At 42.1% G+C, this 17,743-nt stretch overlaps 1 protein-coding gene across 1 annotated transcript in view; it reads right to left on the bottom strand.

Moving 5' to 3' along the window:
- Nucleotides 1-17,743, bottom strand: part of LOC128371656 (ryanodine receptor 1-like) — a 48,986-nt gene that overhangs the window by 27,353 nt on the left and 3,890 nt on the right. The window contains exons 2-48 of the mRNA XM_053332026.1: nt 17,500-17,619; nt 17,318-17,416; nt 16,894-16,968; nt 14,186-14,264; nt 13,985-14,097; nt 13,799-13,898; nt 13,619-13,712; nt 12,934-13,008; nt 12,671-12,827; nt 12,388-12,552; nt 12,022-12,143; nt 11,731-11,917; nt 11,453-11,588; nt 11,205-11,300; nt 10,882-11,000; nt 10,619-10,752; nt 10,278-10,519; nt 9,839-10,031; nt 9,507-9,723; nt 9,331-9,435; nt 9,130-9,233; nt 8,963-9,046; nt 8,678-8,837; nt 8,392-8,536; nt 6,881-7,086; nt 6,618-6,792; nt 6,313-6,521; nt 5,841-6,199; nt 5,584-5,713; nt 5,202-5,362; nt 4,935-5,097; nt 4,762-4,848; nt 4,402-4,628; nt 3,871-4,309; nt 3,585-3,786; nt 3,208-3,431; nt 2,910-3,110; nt 2,588-2,699; nt 2,339-2,482; nt 1,774-2,047; nt 1,566-1,680; nt 1,289-1,421; nt 1,100-1,194; nt 887-1,022; nt 574-760; nt 359-470; nt 119-239 (exon numbers count right to left, since the gene is read on the bottom strand). Coding sequence (XP_053188001.1) covers nt 119-239; nt 359-470; nt 574-760; nt 887-1,022; nt 1,100-1,194; nt 1,289-1,421; nt 1,566-1,680; nt 1,774-2,047; nt 2,339-2,482; nt 2,588-2,699; nt 2,910-3,110; nt 3,208-3,431; nt 3,585-3,786; nt 3,871-4,309; nt 4,402-4,628; nt 4,762-4,848; nt 4,935-5,097; nt 5,202-5,362; nt 5,584-5,713; nt 5,841-6,199; nt 6,313-6,521; nt 6,618-6,792; nt 6,881-7,086; nt 8,392-8,536; nt 8,678-8,837; nt 8,963-9,046; nt 9,130-9,233; nt 9,331-9,435; nt 9,507-9,723; nt 9,839-10,031; nt 10,278-10,519; nt 10,619-10,752; nt 10,882-11,000; nt 11,205-11,300; nt 11,453-11,588; nt 11,731-11,917; nt 12,022-12,143; nt 12,388-12,552; nt 12,671-12,827; nt 12,934-13,008; nt 13,619-13,712; nt 13,799-13,898; nt 13,985-14,097; nt 14,186-14,264; nt 16,894-16,968; nt 17,318-17,416; nt 17,500-17,619 — 7,333 coding nt within the window. The remainder of the gene's footprint in view (nt 1-118; nt 240-358; nt 471-573; nt 761-886; nt 1,023-1,099; nt 1,195-1,288; nt 1,422-1,565; nt 1,681-1,773; nt 2,048-2,338; nt 2,483-2,587; nt 2,700-2,909; nt 3,111-3,207; nt 3,432-3,584; nt 3,787-3,870; nt 4,310-4,401; nt 4,629-4,761; nt 4,849-4,934; nt 5,098-5,201; nt 5,363-5,583; nt 5,714-5,840; nt 6,200-6,312; nt 6,522-6,617; nt 6,793-6,880; nt 7,087-8,391; nt 8,537-8,677; nt 8,838-8,962; nt 9,047-9,129; nt 9,234-9,330; nt 9,436-9,506; nt 9,724-9,838; nt 10,032-10,277; nt 10,520-10,618; nt 10,753-10,881; nt 11,001-11,204; nt 11,301-11,452; nt 11,589-11,730; nt 11,918-12,021; nt 12,144-12,387; nt 12,553-12,670; nt 12,828-12,933; nt 13,009-13,618; nt 13,713-13,798; nt 13,899-13,984; nt 14,098-14,185; nt 14,265-16,893; nt 16,969-17,317; nt 17,417-17,499; nt 17,620-17,743) is intronic.

The following is a 17,743-nucleotide window of genomic DNA, read 5'->3' on the forward strand; positions in this document are numbered from 1 at the left end:
TAAATAGCCAGTGAATCAACACACATCAACACATTCTATAAAATGCAGTTATGTAGAGTCATTTATTTTATTCATGAGAACTGATGGCAGAAAATGCATTAGTTTCCTCAGTGGTTACCTTTTCCAAAACAAGGAATCTGAACAGGAAGGCTGATGACTCCCACCAGATCCTCAAGAGGGACCAGAGACCTCAGGATAGCCCTGATCCTCAAAGCCTCACCCTTTCCAGCTTGAATTAACTGAAGGAGACAAACGCTTGGTTTCTTTATGAAGACATTTTCAACTAGATTTTCTATTCCTTTTTCTTTATTCTAAACAAGATATATAAGTCTGGTATTTTCACTCCTAAACAGCTTACATGCATCTCTGGAGCACAGCGTCCCAACAGGTCAATGAGGGCAGAGTAGAAGGACATGATGGCATTTCCCAGGTGCACCTTGTTCTCTTCATGCTGCTCCTCTCCTCCAAACCTACCACAAAGAAAGACAGCAGCTTAAGACTAGTAGATTATGCACTGTCTGGTGCCTCATTTAATACAGTCAGGGTCCTCCATTCAAAGCTGAGAGCTCTTACATGGGAAAACGTCTGTCTTTCTTAACACTAGGGCCATCTCTTGCAGGGTCTTCTGATATTTTAATAGCCTCCTCAATAGCAGCTAGCAGACCATTACCACCCTCCCCTCTCAGAGCTGGACCAAAGCATTCAGGTCTGCGAATGAGAAGGCGTACCACCACATTGGCATTTTCTTCTACGCTCTCTCCTACAGGAAGAGAAGGCAAACACATAGTTAGTCTTAATAAGATAATAATAATATCAATAATATAAACAGACACAATATGACCATTTGAATTACATATTGCAATTTGTAACAAATTTAAAATTATACCATTGACGAATACAGCAAAACGAAGAAAGTCAAGGTATTTCTCTCCACCACAAGGGTTCCAGCCAATGTCAGGGTAGCCTTTAGCTAAGAGCATTGGACAGCTCTGAAGACCACATCCAGCCAAATACTTCACCACCTAGAAAGACATCAGTGTACTCAAGTACTGCCTAATTTTGATAAAAGTTGTTGTACTCTATATTGACTGTACTTTACCATTTCTAAGTCTTGCTCTTGCAGAGCTAATGCCAGCTCATTGTTGTCAATGCAAGAGGCTGCAGCCACATCCAAGGGGGTAGAGCCGCGCATTCCTACAGAGCAGCACATAATATCCAGCTTTATCTCAGTTCATATGCACATACTGTTTTTAAAACAAACCAACCAGAACTCAACAAAGACAATCACCAAGGCCGATGCCGCTGTTCTGCAACAGGTAGCTGAGGTGGTCGAACATAGAACGCTGGTTTTGACGACTGATACGACAGAAATAACAGAGGAAACGGCAGCAGTTTGTCACCACTCGGGGGAATCTGATCTCCTGTGGGCCAAAAAAACATATCACAAAGTTACTATTAAGGGTAGCATTCACTACATTTGTGTATTAGCTGGTGGTAATTTAAAGCCAGGTTTATCTGCAAACCGAGCATTGTTATAATCCAGTTGAGTGGAATAAAACATTTACCTTTGAGTCCCCACCACCTAGTACATTAACCATGACCTCCATGACAGTTTCATGCATGCCCAGAGCTCGCATCAAGTTGGGGTGTTGATAGAAAACTTTGTTACTCATGATGTTCCTACAGATGACAAAAATAAAGTTGTTGTATAGTTTTAGTCACATGCTATTATTCAGCAATTAATTTCAAGGCAAAAATCAATTTTGTACGAACCCAATGCTTTGAATCATAAGTCTCTCCTCTTCTGGACCCATCTGGACAATAAGCAGGGAGCGGATCTGGCCTAAGCACTCCAGCAGGTCCATAGTGTCCTGAATTGAGACTGCGTTGATGGTGTAGGCTTTGGGAAGGGCACGTATAAGCTCACCTAGCCCATCATACTGTCTGTGAAGGAGGCTGAACATCATACGCACTAGCTCAGGGTTCTGAATAAATGACTCCTGCGCCCAGTGGATCATAGTATGGGAAATCAACTCCTGCAAGGTGCCTGGTGAACAGAGTACAAAGAGTTAATTAATAACACAAAATAAACTTTGTTGATATCAAAGTGACGGCAGAAGAGATTTCAGATATAGTGTGGCTAAAACTCAATTAGCTACTCTGAAAGTACTGATAAGAAGTAGCTACTAAGTTGGCTACTAATGTTTTAAGATTGTAATCTGATAATCTTTGTCTGTAATCACTTAAATTGAATTGGTACCTCCTCCTCCAGATAAATGTAACATATTGAAGTTACCTATTTCAGTTTCATGTAACATGCAAAAGACTGGAAGCTCACTTGGTTTTTTATCCTCCTGTGGCTCAGGTTCCACCTCTACTTTCTTCTCACGGAAAGTTTTCACCTTTTCCAGCATACGGCGCAATCGTCCACGGAGAGAATTATCCACTTCTTCCTCTTGCTCCTCTTCCTCGATATGAACACCTGATGTTGAGTTTTTAAATAAGATAAGAACTTATATTTAAACCTGCCATTCACAGTGTTCATTTTAAATACTGCTGTCAGTAGATGCGATAGATAAAAACTGACCACAGTGTGCCAGCAGAGCATTGTGAAAAGCCAGGAGAGATTCGCGGACCTCGTCTGGAATGGGGCACTCCTCATCCTCTGCACAGTTCTTGAAGTTCATGAGCATGTTGACCTACACAACCCCATGCAAAGTTACAAACCAGTATGGATATAATCAGTTTTGGAAAAAAATCTATAGCAATATTATATCATCTACATTTGGCAAGTTTTCTACTGGGACAAAAAACCATCAATAAACAGGGCACAGATATTCAAGGTAAAGTCCTACTATGAGTTTTTCTTACTCAAATGTACTCTTTAAAATGTATTTGTCTGTGTGTACCTGCTCCTGAGGTGGGGAGCGGAATTCACGGGTCTTGCGGGCAGTCTCGGCAGCACTCATGGTGAAAGCCAGCATAAGTTCATTGTAGCGATGTCTCTGGTTGGACTGTATTTGGCTGACAAATTGGTCTGAAAAGGCAGTTATGGCCTCCACTCTGTGACGTAGCTCACAGTCACAGAAATACTGCAGTAGAGTACACATCTGAAGAACAAAAGCCAAGTGAATTACTAACTATTGTATTGATAATATCATTGAAAAGCTATCATTTTACAGTAGTCGCTTAGGAAACCATCCATACCTGCAGTTTGACAGACTCTGGTAGCTTCATCTGGAAAAGTCCTTGCTCTAGAGGTTCTTCTTTGGTCTCACCACTCGCCTCTTCAGGTTTTGTCTCTTTCTCTGTTTCCTCAGCTCCTTTTTCGCCATTTACTTGCTCTGTCTCATCCACAATTTCTTCATGTGCCGTGTCAGATTCTATCTCTTCTAATTCTTCCTCTTCCTCCAGTTCTTCCTCCTCCTCCTCTTCACCCAGGCCATCATCCTCTAATTCCCCCTCTTCCTCCTCCACAGCTTCCTTCTCTTCTTCCTTCACTGAAATTACTTTAGTGGGTGCTTTTTGTTCCTTCTCTTCCTTCAACTTGAGGTTCTCCTCGGCAGGCTCCTCTGCTATCTTACCACTGAAGACTGTGGGCTCAATCATCTCCAGGATGTGTGTGACATCATCATCATCAAACACACCCATGATGAGGAGGGTGCTAATGAGTTTCAGGATTGGAACAAAATGAAACTCAACGCTGCCCCCAACAGGATCTCTCATGGCTTGACTTCCATCTTGGACAGCCTCTATTAACATGTTTAGGGCTTTGGTCTTCAGCACCTTGAAATACAAGCAAATTTTATTTTTATTATTAGTGACACAAGACAAGAGTTCCCAAAAATGTCAAAGCATGTTCCAGCTCACCTGTAAAGGGACGACTGGACTCAGGGTGTAGATGTCTGGATCCGTTCCCACAAACCCAACAGAGGAAAAATGGAGTTTGGGACGAAGACATGTTGTGAGGCCAACCCCAGGTAAAGCATGTGATTTGTCAGAGTACAAGGTGATACTGCGTGTTTGGTCTGTCATTGGAACTATGAATTCCTTATTGGTTCCCAGGCGGTTCCTCTTAGCTGACTCCAGGTGCATGCTGATGAGCAGGTCATAGAAGCCGCTCCTCATTGGCCCGGGTAGGTAGGTGTTCTCTATGGCATAGAAGAGCTGCGATTCATCCACATGGCTGCACAGGGCATGAGCCACGCGGTTGTTTCCTAGAGCGCACACTGAGCCGTACAACTTCAGAGTATGATAGTGAAACTTCAGCAAGTCCATTCGTTCAGACAACTCCAGGATGTCAATGCACCTATAAGATGCAAAGAGGTTAATTTTGCCAAAAAAAACCAGCAACACATGTTTGTAACTTCTGACAATACAACAGATAAATGTAGCTCTGACTTGTTCTCCTCTGGGATGTGAAGGGCCATCATGGTGAGTGGCTCCTGGCACAGCACCATCCAACCCAGTCTTTCACTAACACGTCCTGTGTCTGGGACCAGGAAGTCGTTTGGCATCCGGCTCCAGATGACTGGTGTTAACATTTGGACATCCAGTCTGGGAGGGCACTGGGGGACAGGGTTCTTGCGTTCACTTCGGAACATAGCAGCTGAGATCGGCATAATGTTCTGGCAAGACAAGCGAAGGAAGACATATTATGGATAAGAAAATATAGTTACATAAAAGTGGTTGGCAGTGTGTAATTGTGGTCTCGTTTTGGGGGTTCAGCACATACTGAATGGAGTGGTTCTTGTTACTGACCTTAAGCTTGCCGAGATCAAACTGAATCATATTCTGACTTGAAGGCAGGACAAAGACAGCTGGGAACAGTTTTGTGGAGGGCTCCACCTGAAAGAAGGGAATATAAAATGGTTGCATTAAATAACCGAGACTTGATAACAAACTGTATGAATACCAGTTAAAGCTTATTTGACCTGGTAAAATGTGTTTATCTCTTTTCCATTAGCAGTGAAAGTCATGAGTCCCGTGTCCAAATCAAGGAGACAGCCGATCACAAAATCTTCCTGACTGACTCGGGTCTGCTGAGAGCTGCTGAACTCTCCTCCCCATACCATGTAGCAGTTACTACGTTTTATGCTGAGGAAGACATGAAAAAAACCAGAAACCATTATTTAGTGCTTGTTTGTCATTTTTAATAAAGACACATATTTTGGGGTTCTATGTCTACAAGAGTAACATACCTGTCATGTATATTGCCTTTATCATCACCTACAGTGACTGTTACATTTCTCACTTTGCTGAGGTCAAAATGTGGGTCGTATTGGTGATAGTCAGGTGTGATCCAGCCTACCCACACGCCACCAGGCTCCTGGCCCGCAAACACTCGCACAGAATAATAGTACTGGTAAAGGAGGGATGTAGGAGGAAAAGAAACATTTGTACGGTTTCAGGTGAAGATAAAATTCCAAACAAGTATTAAAGTAATTCAAATACTGATAATAATAACAATAATAATAATGATAATAGTGAGGTGGTGTATATAGTAAGGTTAACCAAAAACTGGCAAACTGTGCATGGATGTTATACATTTCTGAATATAATTATCAACAGAGACAATCATACTGTAGTAGTGTTGAGGATGATGTCAACGTCATCCCTGTCATCTGGCACCACATCCTCCATTAAGCGAGGCATTGTGGGAACAACAGGAGGTGGAGATATTAATGCCGCCTTTTTGGCCTTGAACAGGAATCTGTTAAAAACAGGAGCAATCACTTCATGCATATGAAAACTTAAGTACAGTATCCCAAAATAGCCTTCCCAAACCCCATAAAGTCCTTCTCAAATCACTGTGCCACTGTGCATGAATCCATACGAACCCCTTCTTCTTGCTTTTCTCAGTTGAGGCATCCTTCTCATTCTCTCCATTTTTGATGGCAGGGCTCTCCTTAGGCACAGACGATTCTTTCTTCTCCTCTTCCTGCTCTTTGCGACTCGCTGACTTCTTGAGTATTTCAAAGTCAGAGTCTGGGTCAACCTCTACCACTTCATCCTCAGGGATGGTCAGGGGACGAGTGAGGAGGGTGGTCCCTGCTGGGACTTTGAAAGTCTCATGAAACTCAACTGGCATGCTGAGCCTGAAGAACAGCAGATCTGTGTTGGCGTTCTGAGATCCAAATGTCTTGTGGGTCACTTTTATACAAGGAGCAGTTTCTACTGTCCCATCCACGCGGGACACCTGGAGTATAAATAAAAGAGGGTAATCTAGGTAATCTAGAAAATGTTTAATTATTTTGTAATGTGGAAAATGAAATATTTCACTAAAACACTTCATCAGGTAATGCAGATTACCTCAATGTGAGGATGTTCAGTGGGCACAGCGATAAACTGAGGGAGGCTCTTGCTGAACCACATGGTAATGTCTCTTTTCATATTGATAGCGAAAGGTTCAAATCCCTCCTGCAGACCACAGATGGTGAAGTAACGGAGACTGCTGACGTTCTGACCTAAGTTGATCCTGCCGACCTGGGATAAGCCCAGACTGCACACAGGTATAAAGCCTGCGGAGGTTCAATACATGCATGAATGTGCATCATAAACACAAACCAATATGTGCTAATATCATGTATCAATTACTGTGTTGATAATGTACTTACCCTCTCCTATCTCAATATCCTTAAAGGCCATCTCCGAGCCTGAGTCACTGATCAACATTTCCCCATTGAGTGTGAACATGATGTTCATCTCTGTGAGGTCAATCATACAACCCACCACATCACCAGATAGCCACTGACGACCAAATGGCTCATTTCCCACATGCCAACGTTGGGCCTGAAAACAAAAATGATTAATTTTAGAGTTTAGCATCACATCGACTGTGGTAACCTTTATAAGCAAGCAATCCAGGCATCACTCCTACCTTGAAGCCATTGAAGACATATGCCAATTCATCTGCACCAAGTTCAGTGTCGGCACGAACACTGGGCCTGGCCCAGCCCACTCTCATCTCCCCGACTGTCACAGCCTCAAACTCGAAGTACCACTTCCCCTGTGTGACACCGTAACACTTCTCTGCTCTGAACACTCTGATTTTGTCTCCACGGCCGCTGCCTGGACCATGTCCGCCTGCATTAACAGTTAACGGTTATTAACTTTAATTTTGCCTGGAAAGACCATGGAGGAGGAATCCTCATTTACTATGGTGTCCAGAAACATTTACAGCACACAACAAAACACAAAAACAATATCAAGTAAAGAAAACAAAATAAATTAATAAAAGAAAATATTAGGAATAATAAAACAATGAGTAAGTACAGTTAAACAGTCAAGATACGGTGTAGTTTAAAACAGTTACAATCAAATAAAACAAGGTCTGAGATAAGGCTTTTGAACAGCTGTATTAATGGTAAAACATTTACATTTTAAGACCTTTTGCAGATTTGTCCATGTGTAAGGTGCATTATAAAAGAAATATATTTTTCCCATTTCGGTTCTGTCTAATGGAATATAGAGCAACAACCAATCCTGTGCCAATATTTGTGATTTCATTAATAACATATAACAAAACAATGCTGATCTCTCCTCACTGCCAGGGCAGGCCAGCCACATTTTTGGTAGAGAGTTCAGTGGTAGGTACTGTAAGGATCATTGGTTATGAACCTTAAGGCTGAGTGGTACACAGCATCCAATGAAGTCAGTGTAGAAACAACAGTGATAATCTCTTAAGGGCATACTATGCAGGATTTGTCAGTTGTTGTTTATTAACACAGCACTCAAAGTTGGGCTCTCCTCCCTGATTTAATCACAACAGAGTGAGCTGAGAGAAGAGTGAGAGAGACAGAGAGTAGTGGGGGTTGAGTGGCATTAGCAGGAACAAAGCAGTGAATCAGATAAATAAAATATTATTTTCTGATTCTCTCAAAACAGTTATCTTCTAAAGCATGAATAAACCCACTCAAACCCCAGCACAACCCTGCGGGAGGGTGCAGCATTGCCGGATTTGGTGTAACATAGCCAAAGTGCACGAGTCAGAGGAGAGAGACAGTGATGTAACCTGGTCACTCACACCCTGAGGTTTGTTATTGGCTGGGGGCTAAGCACCCAATGACCAAAGGTTGACGTCCAGAAACATCTCAAACCCAGCAAAATAATAAGAAAATACAAGCAGAGGTCAGGGTCTCTGTAGATACATAAACAACTACAGAGTTTTAGAGGGTCATAAATGACCATTGAGAGGGATTACCTCAGTATGAGTGTATACATTGTTAGGATTAGATTCATGAAAATCTTGCATAGTATTAAGTTTTCAACAGAAAAGATAGTACATTCAATAACATGCCTGTATCTTAATAAATAATAATAAATCTTGTAAAACAAAATATAATAATATTCCTTCAATCCAGCTTGAACATAGCAGTGTAAACTTACTGCTCTCCTGGTCAGGTGGTTCTATGTTGTAACCATAGCCGATGAGAGTGCGAACAGCTGCACAAACTGTGTCTCTGTTGGTCTTTTTGGTCTTTTCATCAAGGAGGTTGTAAGGTACCAGACGGGGATTACGCTTGTTCATAATATCCTATAAAAAAAAATAACATTATAGGTGTAACTGTAATGGATTTTTTTTTTAATCATGCAGAATGCAAAATATCTGCATATATTAATTATCATTATTTTCAAAGGGACATCCTCTTTGCAGGAGTGGTGTGATGGAAGATACCTGCACAATACTATATGTCCAGCCCTGGCGAACACGGTCTCTTGCCCATACATTGTGTCCATTTTCTGCCAGTCTCTCCACTAGAGTGTTCTGATTAGGAGTCAGCTTGACATGGTTGAGGTCCAGAGGGGCTGGCTTATAACCATTACTCTGCATGAAACTAAGGAACAATGGTTTGTGATCAGAATAGGTCCCTTACAAGGCCATCAACATACTGTAATACATAATAAAAGAAGAAGCAATGTCAGAAAATCAGTTACAATAAATGAATGCCTTGCAACTCACGTTTTGGGAAGCTTGGTCCTTTTCAGATTCTCCTCAGCTTTCTCATCTCCCATTCCTACATGACAGCCCAGTGCCAGCAGAGTCCTTGAAAATGAATGACAAAAGCAATTAGTGATACAAAGAGATGAACGCACAGTGCTGTTAATTAAATGAAGGCACTGACTTACTTGAGTGTCTCTCCTGACATTGCTAAATTGTAGTTTTTCTCTGGTTCAGGCAGACTCTGGAAATCTACCAGGCAGGGGTGAAGCTTCTTGTTGTCATCACGAAACTTGATATAGAAGAAAGTGCCAATTGTTTTAAGGAAATTGTTACTGTACACAACAACATTTGTTATGAAAAAAATGACTGAAACTAAAAGCACTCACTGGTCCATAGGTCCACCCTTGTTCAATGCGGGTAACAGCCCATAACTCATGGCTATTTTCTGCTAGCTTCTCTCGAATGCGCTCCAAATGAGGAGGAAGTACAATCTGAAAGGATGATAAATTGAGTTCAGTAATGAGGAGGATGAAGATGAAAAAGAGTTTAAACAGGGTTTTACCTGTATAGTGTCCACAGGGCAAGGAGTGAAAGCCGTATGTGAGAGGGACTGTGTTGGACCCAACAGGTTGCGGACACCATTGAAATCGTGCTTATACTCCTTGATGGGCTCAATTCGCAAACGATCCCTGGGCAGCACTGCCTCGTAACATGGAGCATAGCCTGGGGGTGGTAGGAACTTGAAATCTCCATGTCGACCTCCAAGAAGAAATCTCAACCTAGTAGTCAAGAGTGGAAAATTGGCATTAATCTTATATGTCAATCAAAATAAACCTCTGTCACTTATAACAGAAAAGTTAATAATATATCACTTTAGAATTTAAAATGTCCTACTTGACGCCTGCAGAGAAGCTGACAACAGGGAAGAAGAGGCCGTCCAGGTTGAAGTTCTCAAACATGCCCTGAACAGGATGCCCATTGATACGGAAGGAAATACTGGGCACACTCAGATCCAAACAGCAGCTGACCACATCCTCTCCTGCTAGGATGTGGTGATTGGGTGTGGCAACATGACGCGGAACACGTCCTGCCGAAACATACAGTAAGTCAACTTATATATTGTACTTCTGTAATCTTGGTGAGTTTATCTGTATAATTTATAGACATCATGTCAGAAAATGATTGGTACAGAGTACAAGATCAAATTCATGAGAAAGACTCAGATATTAGATTTTAAAATTAAAATGTAACAGGTAAACAGGGAGATGTCCAAATACTGCTGGTGCTGGTCAGATGTAAGCAAAAGACTACTTCTAAATCAAACCATGTTTACCTGACCAGAGGTGAAGCCCATCAAAACCGTAGGAGTAGAGGTCATCCCCAACACCATTGCCTCCCCAGCCCTCCCCTCCACCAGGGTAAGGACTGTAGCCCTCTGTCAGAGCCCAACCCACACGCAAGTGATATGGCTGAGCTGTCCGGAATGGCTCCACATGGTCCACCATCACTTCAAAATACCACTTTTTATACTGAGTGGATCCTTCACATGTTCCAAGGAAAATGTTGGGTCTCATGCTAAAGGAGGATGACAAAACAAATAACTCCCTCAGTACAAATAAAAGAGCAAAGCATTTTCAAACTGAACTGAAGTGCGCTCATATAAAATTCACCTACCTGGTTACATAATTGATAATGTTTGTTTGAAGTAGGAGGTCACGACCTGGAAGCAGATTCTCTGTGATGAGATTCTGGTTTGATCTCACAGCCACCCCGTTACATACACAGAGAGAACAGAGCACATCCAAGACCTGGAGAAGACAGGGAGGCAGAAATCCATGACTGCTCGGCTCGACATTTGATATATAAGACTATATTTTATACATAAACTCAGCAGTTCCAATTTTTCCAACATGCTTATAGTGTTACATGTTCCTGACCTTATGATTGCGCCCATGTTTATCCAGCAGGGAGATGATTGATTTGATGTGATTCTCCTGGATGATATTCAGCACCTCTGGGCTCTCAATCAGAACACAATACAACACCTCAAGGATTCCTGAGATAACAATGTCACAATATATGAACATACAAACTTTGGCAATGCATGTGTATTTGGTATGGTTGAAAAACACAATACAATAAAATACACATCTGAAAGGAACACACTTAAAATATCATGCAATTAAATGCAACATAACAATCTAATAACAGATAATAAACCATAAGCAATATAAATGAGCATTTTGTGAATCTCAAATACCTGAAGATGCCTCCAAACGATCCAATTTACTGACCAGCCAGTCCAGGTTATCGCAGAACAGAGCACAGTTAGCACGATTACCTCTGATCAAAGAAGCTTCAGAAAAGAAAAGAGGCCGAAAAGGTTGTAAATGCATCACATTCACAAATAAAAAAGGTGGTCAGATTGATATTACATAAATTATAAAACATAAATAACTTATCTAAAATCACCATTAATCAATAGGACAAATCACTAGGTGGACATACCTAGCAATTCATACAGTAGATTTACTATCTCCTTCCATGACTCTGCAGCTTCCTCCCCAGCATACTCTGAGAAGTGGGCTGCTGTGTTGTAGACATTGAGCCGATCAACACAGTCCAGAACAAGAGTAATCATTCCCTGTTAAGAACAATAAAGATTTATAAAGGCAGGAATAAGAAAAATAATGAATTGACATAAATCTCCCAAACTAATTTTACATCTGAACATGCAGCTGTTAGATGTTTTCATGAATAGTTATTCCTCATGAAGGCAGACCAACCTCCTCTTGAAAGAGGTTCTGTCTGTTCTTGAGGGAACGAAGCTTGAATTGTTTGTCCTCGTGCTCAAGCTCCTCCTCAGGGGGTCGGAAGTAGAAAATTAGGTCCTGCAGGGAAAGCACCACTGTGTCCACAGGCAGAGATGGGGGATTGGCAGACTTGTTTTTTCCACTCAGAGCATCTAGACCTCTGGAGACATGCAAAGAACATACTGAGAATACCACTTCGAACTATACATAAGAACGGAAACATGTCTATTAGAAGGGATTTGAATAAGACTGAAGTGGTGCTACTTGATGAACTGGTTGAAGAGGCCTGTTGTGCTGTGAATCATTCTGGCCGCTTGTGACTCTTCAGTCTGGGATCGAGCCACTGTGAGAGCATCATCCATGTGACCTTCTTTATGAAGTATGGCCTAAGAATTGAACAAAGGGGTCCTTAAAACACAAGTATATACTCAACACTAATACATACACTACCAGTCAAAAGTTAGGGCACACCGTCCCACACTTGAGAAAGTGTGTTGAAACCTTTGATTGGTACTACTGTATACATTCTGACCTAAATATGTGTAGAAGGTGTAAATATTACTTCAGCACCCATTTGCGATTGCTGATTTACTGATTTACTCTACATCTTGCTGGATAATTTGGCTTTACCTTTCTCTTCAGAGGACCCAGACGAGCAGATTTAGCATCAACGGCAGCATACGTTAGCCAGAGACCAGTTGAAACATGTTGTACAAAGCACATGGACTCTCCATACTTAATCTCAGGTATGCCCATGCCTTCCACATCTCGCTTCTGGGTGACTTCAATCTTTTCCTGTAGATTAAATAAAAAGTATGTTATTCATGAAGGCTGTTAAGAATCTCAGAGCCACAGAGACATGGCAGTTTTTCTTCAGTGTTTTCTGGCGCAGTTGACTTTACATGATAATTACCTTTGAAATTCTGAAGCAGAAGGCTGACATTTTGGAATTTGCCTTCTCCGGGTCCACCAACAGCAGTCCTTTCTCTTCGTCAAGGCAAAGGTATCTGCCTGTTGTTATGTGACGTATCCTGAAGGACTGGCCCCATTTAATGTGACTACCGCTCCATCTACAGTACCGACACACACACACATATGAATGAACATCAATGCACTTTAAACCACTAAAAGAGTTTGTAACACATGCTGTCATATACAAGGAATTTAAAAACTCACCCAATGCGTAATGGCTCAAGTCTCCATAAGGATCGAGCATGACTGCAAACAGCCCCTCCCTCATAATGAGCAACTCTGAAAAAAACAATGTCAGTCATTGATGTATGGCATTTATCAGGAAATGTAAGGTCAACAAGTTCTTAAGCACACCACAATATTTAGCTTGATTTCCAGCCTACCAGGAGGCTAATGGTCTCAGCTCAGGCAGATAGATACTTGTAACTTTCTCACGATAGGTAATACATTGCAATAAGCATTTATCAGTTATTTTATCACTATGCAGTAATACAAACAGGTACCACTTTGACAACTAAAGGAAATAATTGAAAGAATTAGCAACTGAAAGACATTCACAGACAATGTTCCCAAGAAAGCCTAACCAATGAGGAAAAATAATGGGCAAACACTACATGATAAGGATAAGCAGCAGTCTAGTGTATTAAAATGTTTGCTGTTTGGTGGCCAACCACGGGTCTCAGGTGTGGAAGCATTTTCAACACAGTCTCTGCATCATCATATGTTACAAGACACACAACATCAGACGTGTGTTTATGTAGGAAACATACCCAAAAATCGATGGTAGGCATTGGAAAATGGCTGAGAAATATATATGTTTGACAGACACAACCCAATTCAAGTGTTTTAATATTTGAAGGCATGTACAGCAATGATAAGTGTTGATCACCTGCGCTCGTCTCCTTGGTCAGCGCCTGGGATTGCCAAACACTCATCCATGTGACCATGAAACAGCCTGAGCACATAACCTCCAGTCAGAAAACCTAGAGAACAAGAGACACATTTCTAAGAGAGAGCGGGCATGTTTATGGACAAAAGCAACAACAACAACAACAACAAAAAAACATACCTTCAGCTAGCTCACACCCAGACATCACTGGGGTCATTGTCCACAGTGTCTGCATGAAGGAAGCGTCTACCATCAAGTCACCACTGGCATAGGAGAGATGCTGAAAAGAATGGAGGCGATTATAACTGTAAGACAAGTGGACTGCAAATGATCAGTTATAATGCAAATAAATAAAATCATGTTTACCAGGTATCGCTCTGAAGAAACACTGACAAGAATGAGGTCATCTCCCACCCTGACCTTCTCACCTTCAGACCTTTGCTTGGAGGCTGGATGGATGGTCCACCAGCAGGCCTCACCTGTGAAATATAACCAGATTTAGAATATAGAAACCTGCATCATTGTGTGTGGGGCACATAATAGGTAGTACAGTTCATTCATAGCCACCTGTGGAGTCCTCTTGTAAGCCCACATCAAAAGCCAATTTGTCAGTCAGTGAGCGCGAAGTAGTCAAGCAGCACAAGTACTGCAGTATAAAGAGAGGAATAACAAGTTACAATTAAAGCTGCAAGCAGCGATGATCGGGCCCAAGCCCCCCCACGCACCGCCCCGTACGCGCATGTCGGTGCGTGCTGCAGTTACACGGCAGACACAGCGGGCACGTAGACGTCTTGGCACCCGGGCTCGTATTGAACGTTGTGTGATGGGGCTAAGTGATATCGCATGTGTCCACTAGGTGGCGCTAGAGATCACCCACTAATTACATGTCATGTTGCAGTGTGTGATGTGGAGAACACATCCTGTAAATTTCATGTAAATCGGATAACGTTTGTCATATGAGGCTGACTTCCTGTGTCCAGTAGGTGGCGCTGTGTATATGAAGCAGTATTGATGCATAGATGTGTTCAGGGCGCGACCCTCTACATGTGTGATCAATTTGGTGTAGGTGGGACAATGTCTGTAGGAGTTATAACGACTTCCTGCTTCATGGCGAAGCATCGAAATTGTTTGCACAGCCACGCCCAACAGGAAGAAGTCATCAAAAAGATTTTGATGACTGGCGTTAGGTCTCAGCTGAGTCAATTTCAGGTGTAAATACTTAAGATTATGGGAGTAATTAGTGAAAGAATGAAGCAAGTGACTTCCTGTTGCCAGTAGGTGGCGCTATGACTGTCACTAAATATGAGACTGTACATGTGTTCAGACCAGGACGCTGAACAAGCATATTAAATTTGGAAAAGCTCAGACCATGTGGAGTCAAGTTATGAGGGTTTGAAATTTCATGGCGAGACATCGAAAATCGCCACGTCACCACGGCAACCAGGAATGACGGACAAAAAAGCTTTTGATAGCTTTTCATCTCCAATGTCTCAAGATGACTCTGTGTGAATTTGAAGTGTATGGGATGAAATCTGTAGGACTAGTTCGTTCAAATATGATGCCACAATCGGCAGTAAAATCAATACTTTGATTCAAAATGGCCGACTTCCTGTTGGAGTGACGTCATGGGCACCGCGACTTTTTTGTGCGTCTTGACATGATGAACATGTGTACCAAGTTTCGTTTCTCTATGTCAATCTGTGGCGAGGGGATCGATGTTTTTCATTTCTCAAGGGGGCGCTACAGAGCCATTTTCCCACGGCCATTTACAAAAACCATAAAATATCAAATTTTTCGGCAAGTCTGGCTTGCTTTGGTGGATTTGGAAAAGCTCAGACCATGTGGAGTCAAGTTATGAGGGTTTTAAATTTCATGGCGAGGCATCGAAATTCGCCGCGTCACCACGGCAACCAGGAATGACGGGCGAAAAAGCTTTTGATAACTTTTCATCTCCAATGTCTCAAGATGACGCTGTGTGAATTTGAAGTGGATGGGATGAAAACTCTAGGAGTAGTTAGTTCAAATATGATGCCTGGAAATGACCAAAACATGCACCAAAATTGAGCATTTTTCCCAAGATGGACGACTTCCTGTTGGACTTAGGGTATGGGTCCAAATGGCGTTTTTGTGCGTCTGGAGATGATACATAAACCTACCGAATTTCATTCTTCTATGTCAATCGGGAAGGCTGAGGTTCAATTTTGAAATATTCAAGGGGGCGCTATTGAGCCGTTTAGCCACGCCCATCCCATTGAAGTATATAGGATGTTAAATCAACCCACTCCAGACGTGTGTGTTGAGTTTTGTTACCGTGGAGGCATCCTTTGCCCCTGAAAACTGTAATCGTATTTTCATGGCGTTGAATGTGTTGTCATGGCAACGGTATTTGATGATGGGTCATGAGTTGCAGAATGTAGCATCACCAAGGTCTTATGTCTCAGCTGAGTTAATTTCAGGTATAAATACTTTAGATTATGGGAGTAATCAGTGAAAGACTGAAGCAAGTGACTTCCTGTTGACAGTAGGTGGCGCTATGACTGTCACTAAATATGAGACTGTACATGTGTTCAGACCGGGACACTGTACAAGCATATTAAATTTGGAAAAGCTCAGACCATGTGGAGTGAAGTTATGAGGGTTTGAAATTTCATGGCGAAGGATCGAATGGTGAAGGAAATTGTCGGCGCCGCCACGGCCAAACCGGATCCCTAATCAGAAAGTTTTTGATAACTTTTCATCTCCAATGTCTCAAGATGTTTCTGAGTGAATTTGAAGTCGGTCGGATTAAATCCCTAGGACGAGTTCGCTCAAATGCGATGCGTGGAAATCGCCGAAATCGCGGCAAAAACGCAGATTTGATACAAAATGGCCGATTTCCTGTAGGAGTGAGGGTATGGGTCCAAGAGACTTTTTTGTGCGTCTTGACACGGTACATATGTGTACCGAATTTCGTTTGTCTAGGACAATCTCAGGGGTGGGGCTCGCTTTTTTAAATTTTCTAGGGGGCGCTACAGAGCCATTTTGCCACGCCCATTTATGCAAACTAGAAAATATGAAATTTTTCGCCGGGCCGAACATGATTGCACATTTTGGTGACTTTTCGAGCACGTTCAGGGGGGTAAAAACGCGTTCGTTGTGGGAGATGAATAATAATAATAATTTTGACGATTACAATAGGGCCTTCGCACTGTTGAGTGCTTGGGCCCTAATTACAAGTAACAATGTAAGATGGGATACAGCAGCAGTAGGCATAACTTGAATGTAAATGTGCTCACCATGCTGGAATGGGTGTGTTTCAGGAGGATGGCATGTCCATACAGTAGTGTTCTGTGACCCCCACCCTGTGAAGACTGGCAGACGGAGGTAGTAGCAGAGTCAATTGAATGTAAAAAAGGTAAAATGATTTAGCTATAGTCAAGAAACACCTCTAGACCCCTACAGGCTACAAACATGAATTTGTGAAGTTGTAAATTAAGTTGTGAAAGTGAGGACAGAGATTGACAGGTTAAACATGAACAAACATACCCATTTGTCCAAATCGACGGCCTTTGATTGGCAGGTGGGAGAGTGAAGGAGCATGGGGAATGAAGTCAAAGAGGAAAAAGAGTGAGATTCAATTGCTGTATGAACAATACACATCGCATCACATGAGGCACCCTTTAACCAAACAGCACTAATTTCCCTCTGATTGTGTCTTACCTCATCCACAGAAGTATTGGACAACATTTCCTGCAATGCCCGCACCGACAAGGACTGCTCCAATATGAAGCAGCAGATAGCCAGGTCTGGAGGGACATTCTGAAATACATGACTTCCAATCAGTAAACATTTTAAATAAATAAATTAGGTAAAAGGCATGAATCACTATTTCCTTCCAGTACCTGAGCGTTTGATGTGGTTTCAAGGAAACAGAGACGATTCCCAAATCCTTCACAAGACAGACACAATTTGATCTGTTCTTTAAGAATAGAGGCAGTACACTGCAGCACCACTTGATCATCCTACAAAGACAAAAGAAGTTCACAATAAGGGAGAGAGGTTACTTGGGTGTGCCTATGTTCGATAGCCTGCAGGAAACATGCACAAAGAGCATGGATTTTAAATTATTCTCAAGGAAAATAAGCA

This window comes from Scomber japonicus, chromosome 13 (assembly GCF_027409825.1).
Source record: "Scomber japonicus isolate fScoJap1 chromosome 13, fScoJap1.pri, whole genome shotgun sequence".
Classification (NCBI taxonomy): domain Eukaryota; kingdom Metazoa; phylum Chordata; class Actinopteri; order Scombriformes; family Scombridae; genus Scomber; species Scomber japonicus.